Source organism: Triticum dicoccoides, chromosome 5A (assembly GCF_002162155.2).
Source record: "Triticum dicoccoides isolate Atlit2015 ecotype Zavitan chromosome 5A, WEW_v2.0, whole genome shotgun sequence".
Lineage (NCBI taxonomy): Eukaryota > Viridiplantae > Streptophyta > Magnoliopsida > Poales > Poaceae > Triticum > Triticum dicoccoides.
In genome coordinates, this window is record NC_041388.1 from 704,087,670 (window position 1) to 704,097,360 (window position 9,691).

The 9,691-nt window shown below is 50.0% G+C and overlaps 1 protein-coding gene across 1 annotated transcript; it reads left to right on the plus strand.

The window, feature by feature from the left end:
- The first annotated feature begins 7,954 nt into the window (after positions 1–7,954).
- LOC119298540 (gibberellin 2-beta-dioxygenase 6-like) lies at positions 7,955–9,250 on the plus strand. The gene is made up of 3 exons (XM_037575899.1): positions 7,955–8,457; positions 8,675–8,852; positions 9,005–9,250. Exons 1-3 carry the CDS (start codon positions 7,955–7,957, stop codon positions 9,248–9,250), a joined length of 927 nt encoding a protein of 308 aa, XP_037431796.1.
- The last annotated feature ends 441 nt before the right edge of the window (positions 9,251–9,691 follow it).

Below are 9,691 nucleotides of genomic sequence, written 5' to 3' on the forward strand. Positions count from 1 at the left end.
GGGCGAACTTCTATGACCACATCGTATATATGTGCATCTTGGCTATATATCCATCGGCAAGGCTCTCTATACATACACATTTGTGCTCTTGTGTCGTATTGTTGCTAGCTAGCTCACTACCCTAGTGTGGTTTCATCCATAAATATTGATCTCAGGGTTAATTGACTGAACCTGGACTAATGTGAGCATTTATCCCAGTTCGTGCGGCTAAGGCATTAGTCCCGGTTCACCTGGGCCCTTTAGTCCCGGTTTGTGCCACGAACCGGGACTAAAGGGTCCGATGTCCATTAGTCCTGGTTGGTGGCACCAACCGGGACTAAAGGTTAGACTTTTAGTACCGGTTGGTGCCACCAACTGGTACTAATGGGTTTTGATGCATTAGTACCGGTTCATGGCACGAACCGGTACTAAAAGTCCCATTTTCAAACTCCACCCCCACCTAGTGGACCGCCTTTTCAGTTTTAGAAAAAACAAAAAAAATGATGGAAATGTCAAAAAAATAAAATAAAATAAGTTTCCCATGTGATATGTGGTCTACTTGTTGGGAAAATTTACAAATATGTATTTCGACTTTATTTGCAAAATCTCTCAGGAATTTGTAAAATGGGCATAACTTTGGCATATGAACTCGGATTAAAAAGTTTTTTATATAAAAAATCATCTACTCGAAAAGTTACATCCAAATTTAACTGGGGGAACCTCGTTAAACATTTTTAAAATCCTCAAAAAACTAATAGAAAAAAAGTTACGGGGCTTTTAAGATCTAGAGTGGAAAAAATCGAAAAAATTACTAGTCAAATCTGGTCAAATAATGGTCAAACTAATTATTCTAGAATATTAGTGTTACTAAATAATTATTTCAGTTATTTTGAATTTTGGTCAAATCTGGTCAAACTATGGTCAAACAATGGTCAAACTAATTATTCAAGAAATATTAGTGTTACTAAATAATAATTGTTTTTTAAAACAATAGTTTCAAACTCAAACAGTGAAATGTGTCACTTCATGCTCAAGCAAAATTCACGAAGGTTAATTGGATTGACATCTTACTATTGTCAGGAAAACAATAAGTGCAGACTTGGAAACGAGAGAGAATAGAACCCAGAAGTTAAGCGTGCTCAGGCTGGGGGAGTACGAGGATGGGTGACCGTTCGAAAAGTTAGATGATTTGAAATGATGAGGTGTGATTAGAGGATAAATTGAGCAGTGATGAGGGGTGGTGATTATACACTAGAGATTAAAATAATTCAGAAATTTGAAAATTCAAAAAAAATTCAAAAAAAAATTCAAAAAAAAATTCATTAATTTTTTTTAGTCCCGGTTGGTGTTACCAACCGGGACTAAAGCTGGAGCTCCACGTGGCCGCGCCCTTTAGTCCCGGTTCGTGTAAGAACCGGGACTAAAGGGAAGAGGCATTAGTACCGACCCTTTAGTCCCGGTTCAAAAACCGGGACTAAAGGGCCTTATCAACCGGGACAAAAGCCCCTTTTTCTACTAGTGATATAATGTAATAATAGGGCGATCGCAATACATTGCTGAGAAAGAACGATGTTGCTTGCCCGTAATATAATATAGTGATTGAATAAGATCCTTTTTTTTTTTGCGGGGTCGATCGAATGAGATCGATCAAAGCAGGTATACATTGTTCTGTTTGCTTAGTTTGGTAATGTATAGGTTGCTACTCCATAGATGTGTTCAGTTAGGAACTTGACACACGAGCCGGTTTGCCATGCGTGTGTGCACACAGGCATAACTATTATACTATAGCATTCCGCGGTTAGTCGGTTACATGTCACCCACGTGAGATTCAAGATAGAACTGGTTAAAAACTTGCAGCATGTGCCCATGCCTAGCATGTAGCCGCCACCGCTGTTCACGGGAGTGCGAGAAATGCAAGCGGTAGAGAAGTCACTGTATACATTAATTCTGATTCGGTAGTAGTCATACCATTTACAAAAAAATTAACCACATAGGCATATATCAATTACCTCAAAAGTACCACATCCTCCTGTCGGCCTTCTCGTGCAACCATGCCCATGCCATCGGCCCACACATGTGAAAAATGAAACTATAGGGACGCACCACCATGAAGACGGCACCATGTCCAATTTAACATGAATCTCGATTCGTCACATCAACAACACAGGCACATGCCCCTCTCCATTCCAATCGACCTATAGCCGTGATAACACACCATACTAAAAATCAATAATAATTTAGATCCGCTGGCCACCTCCCACCTCTTCCTCCGTTGCATTCAACACGACGACACTACTATGGCTCACCCTATTAGACGTAGGATTTGTGGGAACTGGCTCAACCCTCTAGAGGTGGCCTATCACATATATTTATAATGATACATGATACATATTACACAGTTGGGCTACGTTACAAAGTCTAACACCCTCCCTCAATCTCAACTCACTCCTGATGCATCTAGGAGGTTGAGATTGCGCCTACAGACCTCAAACATGGGAGAAGGTAGTGGCTTGGTGAAGATGTCAGCAAGTTGATCCTTTGAGGAGATAAACTTGATCTGTAGTAGCTTCTGTGCAACACGTTCCCCCACAAAATGATAGTCCATCTCAATGTGCTTGGTTCGTGCATGGAACACCGGGTTTGTCGAAAGAAACGTAGCACCGATGTTGTCACACCAAAGAACTGAAGGATGTGACTGGGAGATTCCCAGCTCTCGAAGCAAAGACTCAATCCAGATAAGCTCAGCAGTCGCATTGGCAACTGCTTTGTACTCAGGCTCTGTGCTGCTGCGAGAAACGGTGGCTTGCTTGCGCGCACTCCAGGCGATCAAATTAGGACCCAGAAATACAGCATGTCCCCCCGTGGATCGCCTGTCATCTGGACACCCAGCCCAATCAGCATCTGAGAATGCAGAGAGAACAGTAGAGGAACTAGGTCGCAGATGAAGACCATAGGAGACAGTGAGACGCACATAACGAAGAATGCGCTTCACAGCAGACCAGTGCACATCTGTAGGAGCATGAAGATACTGACATACCCTGTTAACCGCAAATGAAAGATCAGGACGGGTGATAGTCAGATACTGCAAGCCACCAACAATACTCCGATACTTCGTGGCATCCGTAGAAGAAAGAGGAGAACCAGCAGTGGCCGAGAGCTTATCCGTAGAGGACATGGGCGTGGGTGACGGCTTACACTTGAGCATACCAGCACGGCGCAAGAGATCAAGGGAGTACTTTTTCTGGGTGAGAGCCAAGCTGCCACGAGACTGATGTGCAACCTCAATGCCCAGAAAGAAGTGTAGCTGTCCCAAGTCTTTAACCGCAAAATCTCTGCCAAGAGCAGTCACAAGAGCATCAGCAGCCGTGACAGAAGAACTGACCAGAATAATATCATCCACGTACACAAGCAAGTACACAGTCAGACTGGGGCGCTGAAATAAGAACAACGAACTGTCAGTTGTCGACGGAACGAATCCATGAGTACGAAGAGCCGAAGCAAGACGAGCATGCCAGGCACGAGGTGCCTGTTTCAGTCCGTAGAGCGCCTTCGTCAGACGACAAAGATGATGAGGCTGATTATGATCAACAAACCCTGGTGGCTGCCACATGTAAACCTCCTCTTCAAGCAACCCATGGAGAAAAGCATTCTGCACATCAAGCTGTCGAAGAGACCAACCACGAGAGACTGCAAGAGACAAAAGAAGCCGGATGGTAGTAGCTTTAACAACCGGGCTGAATGTGTCCTCGTAGTCTAGACCCTGTCGCTGCTTAAACCCTCTAGCCACGAGACGCGCCTTGTAGCGCTCAATAGATCCGTCTGCATGTCTCTTGACTTTGAAAACCCACTTCGAATCAATAACGTTGACACGAGGCGGAGGAGGAACCAATGTCCATGTCTTATTATGAAGAAGAGTGTTGTACTCTTGCTCCATAGCTGCCCGCTAGTGAGGAATACTCATAGCAACCTCATAGTGGTGTGGTTCATCAATGGGATCTGCAACAGTATGAGCAAGACAGGCAGCCAAATATGTGACAGTACCATCATGACGCTGCTTGGGCTTGACAATATCGCTGCGGCTTTGAGTATGCGGGCGTTGCAGTGCAACGGGAACGGGATCCGGCGGTGCCAACATGGGAGAGGAGGAGGGCAGAGCGGGCGACGGGAGCCCAGGCGAGGGCTCAGGCGAGTCGTCGGTAGGCCCAGCCGACCCAGGCGAAAGGGGCGGCAGGGACATACGAGCTGTCGAAGAAGGCGATGACGGAGGCGAGTCCAGGCGTGGAGGCGGGGACGGAGGCCGCTCGAGCCGCCCAGGGGAGAGCGGCGGGGTCATGGGCCGCGCCTCAACTATCGTGGACCGTGCCTCGGATGACACCGGCCCAGTGTCAGAGACCAGCGCCGGTCCAGTTGCATGGACGGGCACGGCGCCAGAGGCGGGGTCAACGACGGGTGCATGCACGTGCACTGACCGGTCAACATGCGCGACGGGAGTTGTATCCGGAAGAAGTTCCAGGCGAGCACCACGTCCAACACCTGCACCATGGTTAGGTAACAACACAGGCGAATATGCAACATCTTCAAATTGGCCAAGCATAAGAGGAGATGAATGCATAGATGGTGGTGTGGAAGGTTGTTGCGGCATGGAGGAAAAGGGGAAGACGTTCTCATCAAAGACAACATCACGAGATATATAGACACGATTTGTTGGCACATGAAGGCACTTGTAGCCTTTATGAAGAGAGCTATAACCTAGAAATACACATTTCTTAGACCGAAATTCAAGCTTTCTAGAATTATAGGGACGAAGATGAGGCCAACACGCACACCCGAACACCTTAAAGAAGGTATAATCAGGAATTTCATGTAGAAGGAGCTCAATAGGAGTTTTCATATTAATGGTACGCGTAGGTAGACGGTTAATAAGAAAATATGATGTAGCAAAGGCATCACTCCAAAAACGAAAAGGTACAGACGCATGAGCCAGGAGGGTGAGTCCGGTCTCAACTATATGTCGATGCTTGCGCTCAACAGCGCCGTTCTGCTGATGTGTATGAGGACATGATAAACGATGAGAGATCCCAAGCTTATTAAAGAAAGCATTGAGGTTGCGATATTCGCCCCCCCCCCCCCAATCAGACTGGACATGAATAATCTTATGCTTGAGAAGACGTTCTACATGCACTTGAAACTGAATGAATATATCAAACACATCAGATTTGCGCTTAAGAAGATAAAGCCAGGTAAACCGACTATAGGCATCAATAAAGCTAACATAATAGTTGTGACCACTCACAGAAGTTTGAGCGGGACCCCACACATCAGAGAACACAAGTTCAATAGGACTCGTTACTTGACGAGTAGAAGAAACAAATGGTAACTGATGACTTTTTCCTTGTTGACAGGCATCACACACGGACATCTCCTTATTACTAGACTCAATAGGCAGCTCATGACGGTGAAGTATATGACGAACTATGGGAGTGGCAGGGTGACCAAGGCGAGAGTGCCACTGGGACGGCGACACACGAACACCACTGAAGACGCGCGGGGCGGATGAATCCTCCAAGCGGTATAAGCCATGGCTGAGACGACCACTAAGCAGAATTTCCCGGGTGGCTCGATCCTTAACAAAAAGATCAAACGGGTGAAATTCACATAGGACATTGTTATCACGAGTGAGTTTGGGAATAGATAATAGATTAAGAGTCACCGAGGGGACCCGTAAAATATTACGAAGATGAAGCTGCCTAGATGGATGACTAGTTAAGAGAGATGCTTGACCAACGTGAGAGATGGGCATACCTACACCGTTGGCGGTGTGAACCTTGTCGGGACCGTAATATGGCTGATGGGTGGACAGCTTGGTGAGCTCGTTCGTCATATGATCCGTGGCGCCAGTGTCCATATACCATGCATGATCAATCGGATATGACAATGTATAGCCGGGGTCGACGCGTGTATCCTTGCTCTTGGCAGCAACATGAGCAGCAGGAGGGCCAGAGTCCGCCATGGCAAACTGTCGCTCATTACCTTTTCCATCGTGGCCAATACCCAGGAAGCTCCTCTGAAACCTCTTGTGGCACCTGGAGGCGACATGCCTCTCACGCCCGCAAAGCTGACAGCGTACAGGGCCTCCGCCCGAGGATGGCGCTGGCGGGTTGGTGACGCGGGCAGGCGACGAAGACGCAGTGGAGCGCTGGCCACGCGAGGCCCAGTAGGCCGCGGGCTGGTCGGTGATGGAGTTGGTGGAGCGGCGAGCTTCGATGCGTTGCTCGGTGAAGAGCAGCCGGGAGAAGAGCTCATGCGGTGGAAGTGGCGGCTTGGCGTTGTGGACGGCTTCGGCAAGGTTGTCGTAGTCGGCATCAAGGCCCTTACTCAGATAGCCGGCGAACTCCTCATCACTCAATGGTCGACCGAAGAGCTCATGCTAGGACCTTGAGTTTGTTGAAGTATGTTGTGGCCGAGGAGTCCAGTTTCTTGACATCATCAAGCTTGCTGCGAAGAGCCATCGCGTGAGCAGTGGAGGTCTGGGCAAACGCATGTTCCAGAGTCGTTCACGCATCCAAGGAGGAGGCAGCAAAGAGACAAAGGCCAGCGACCCCGTCTCCAAGGGAACCCTGGATGGCGGAGAGGATCGCTTGGTCCTGTTGCACCCACAGACGGTGCGCCGGGTTGATGGCCGGGCCGTGGACGGTGTGAAGGACCTGCGGCGGACACGGCAGAGAGCCGTCAACATAGCCAAGGAGGGAGCGGCTGCGGAGCAGCGGTAGAACCTTGGCGCGCCAAAACATGTAGTTGTCCGGCGTGAGACGAGTCGTGATGAGGTTGTCGAAGTGGAACGGCCCGGGGTTCAGGGCAGCGTCGGTGGCAGCTACCGCGGAGACCGCCGGGGCTGGGGGTGTCACACCCGCACGCTGATCGTCAGAGCCCCCCGAGGCCGCCGGCATGATGGCAAGTGTCGGGGACGAGCCAGCGGTAGCCGCCGGTGGCGCGAACATCGCGGCGGGGGAGGCCGCCACGGTCGACGGCGCAGGAGACGGCGGGATCGGGGCGGAAAACAGCGAACCCACCGCCGCGGTGCCGAAGAAGTGCGGCGTCGGCGAGGCACCAGTCCGGGCAGGAAGATTCAGCAGGGCGGCCAGCGAGGCGGGTATGGTCCCGGAGCTGGCAGAGTTGGAGGCGGAAGCAGTCATTGCAGCAGCGACGGCGGCGGCCCTAGGGTTTGGGGCACGGCGGCGGCGGCGGCTGAGACGGAGGTGGAGTAGGTCCTAGGTTTAGGCTGATACCATATTAGACGTAGGATTTGTGGGAACTGGCTCAACTCTCTAGGGATGGCCTATCACATATATTTATAATGATACATGATACATATTACACAGTTGGGCTACGTTACAAAGTCTAACACACCCTACCTTTGGAATCAAGCTAATTCACCGCATAGCAGTTCTCGAATGAACGTTGGCTCCATATTATTTCCAGTTTTCATTTTTCGTGTACAGAAAAATATATGTAGATTAATTTATTTATTTTAATCCTGAGTTGGCTACAGTTTTATTTCGCTTCAAGTTCCAAGCCAGAAGATGGAGGCCCAACCAAGCAGAGCACAGGAACGCCGTTGAGGCCTCAGACAAGGAGGAGGAAGAATATGGACAGGAAGTAGTTGGAACGTGATGGACGAAAAGGAGAAGATCCCTGCCGTTTATTCACATCCAACGTCTCAGGAACTGGTTAACCCAAGATGAAAATGTTTTTCTATTCAGCTAGATTCTTGTCTTTTTGCAGCCTTCCCTGCCCTATATATAGGTCTCTCGCGCTTCCGAGATTCTTCGTAGAAGCGCGGTTGATTCGCATAGCCAGTGCTCACGAGCATGCACTGCGTGTGACACGAACACGACGACCGGTCCATCACAAGCATACAATAGATACATACGTGTGTGATTGTAAGCTAGTAGTAGTACCAATCTCTCGATCGACCATGCCTGCCTCCGCCGAGGTCGCTACCACCAACGACCCGCCTCTGGTGGACAGCTATTGTGCGCTTCTCCTCGGAGGCGAGCTTGGAAGCAGCAGCGGCTTTGTGCCCGCGGCGCAGGCGCTGTCGGCGGAGAGCCTGACCGTGCTCCAGCGTGACCTGCCAACGATCGACTTGAAGCGCCTGACGAGCGGCGACCCGAGGGAGAGGGACGTGTGTGCCGACGCCATGGCGAGCGCGGCGTCGGAGTGGGGGTTCTTCCAGGTGACCAACCACGGCGTGGGGCGGGAGCTCCTGGAAGAGATGAGGCGGGAGCAGGCGGTGCTATTTCACCAGCCGTTCGATACCAAGGAGAAGGCCGGACTCGTAGACGGCTCGTATCGGTGGGGCAACCCGACGGCAACGTCGCTCCGTCAGCTTTCCTGGTCGGAGGCCTTCCACGTTCCGCTCGCGAGCATCTGTGGGGAAGACTGCGTGCACGCACGGCTCAGCTCCTTGAGTTTGAGGTAGGTACGTAAGCAAAGCATGCCTTCATGACGTCAGATGGCTGATGAGCAAAAGTTTTCATGCGAGCAGGGGAGTGATGCAGGAGGTGGCGGACGCCATGTCGCGGGTGGCGGACACGGTGGCCGGGACGCTGGCAAAGAACCTCGGGCACGCCGGGTCGGCGTTCCCGGCAGCCGCTGGGTGCGACGGGACGACATGCTTCCTGCGGCTGAACAGGTACCCGTTGTGCCCGTTCGCGGACACGTTGGGCATGGTGCCACACACGGACAGCGACTTCCTCACCATCGTCTGCCAGGACCAGGTTGGGGGCCTGGAGATCATGAACGACTCCCACTGGGTCGCCGTGAAACCCCACCCCGACGCGCTCGTTGTCAACGTTGGTGATTTGTTCCAGGTAATAACAACTAATTCCCGGACGCCAACTTCGCCCCCATATATATATAGGTCCATACGTAGCATTATTTCGTGTCCGTATCGAACAAACTGACGAGGTATCTTTTGTTCTGCTATTATAGATTGGTTCTGTGAATTATTTGTTTGTTTCAGGCATGGAGCAACAACAGGTACAAGAGCGTGGAGCACAAGGTGGTGGCCAACTCCAAGGCGGAGCGCTTCTCCGTCGCCTACTTCCTGTGCCCGTCGCATGACTCGCTCATCGGCACATACGGCAAGCCGTCGCCGTACAGGCCGTTTACCTTTGGAGAGTACAGGAGGAAGGTGCAGGATGATGTCAGGCAAACGGGGAAAAAGATTGGGCTCCCCAACTTTCTCAAATGTTCTACGATAAGTTGAAGACCTGAATGACATCGTCGTATGAGCTCAGTCTCACCAGCAGGTGCAGTTTGGCATCGGAGGAAAATTCCTTCTTTATCCTTTCTACATACCGCTATCAGTGCATAATTTGTCTTCTGAAAGTCCAACATGTTTATCTTTAATCAAGATTGAAGAAGTGTATTCTAAAATTTTCCTTGAATTTCAAAGGATGGGCCCGCTGGCTACACCGTAATCCTATCAAAATTAAGTAAACATCCGTTTTGACGTTCCAATGCCCCCCCCCCCCTACCCCCCACTAAATTAAAAGTCATAGTTTTCCAATGCAAATATGTTCTTATGATGTGCATGGTACGCGTACCGACGGCCTCTTTTGTAATCAAATGTGACATGTTAGTTAGGATCCCTAACTAATGTTTAAGTGAATGGTGACATATCTTCTTCCATGTTTTGCAAGCTCAT

Bases quoted from the DNA above. Each gene is read 5' to 3' on its own strand.
- LOC119298540 (XM_037575899.1), top strand. From the start codon at position 7,955: ATGCCTGCCTCCGCCGAGGTCGCTACCACCAACGACCCGCCTCTGGTG. The intron at 8,458-8,674 runs GTAGGTACGTAA...GCGGCTGAACAG, and splicing joins CTCAGCTCCTTGAGTTTGAG to GTACCCGTTGTGCCCGTTCG. The intron at 8,853-9,004 runs GTAATAACAACT...TGTTTGTTTCAG, and splicing joins ACGTTGGTGATTTGTTCCAG to GCATGGAGCAACAACAGGTA.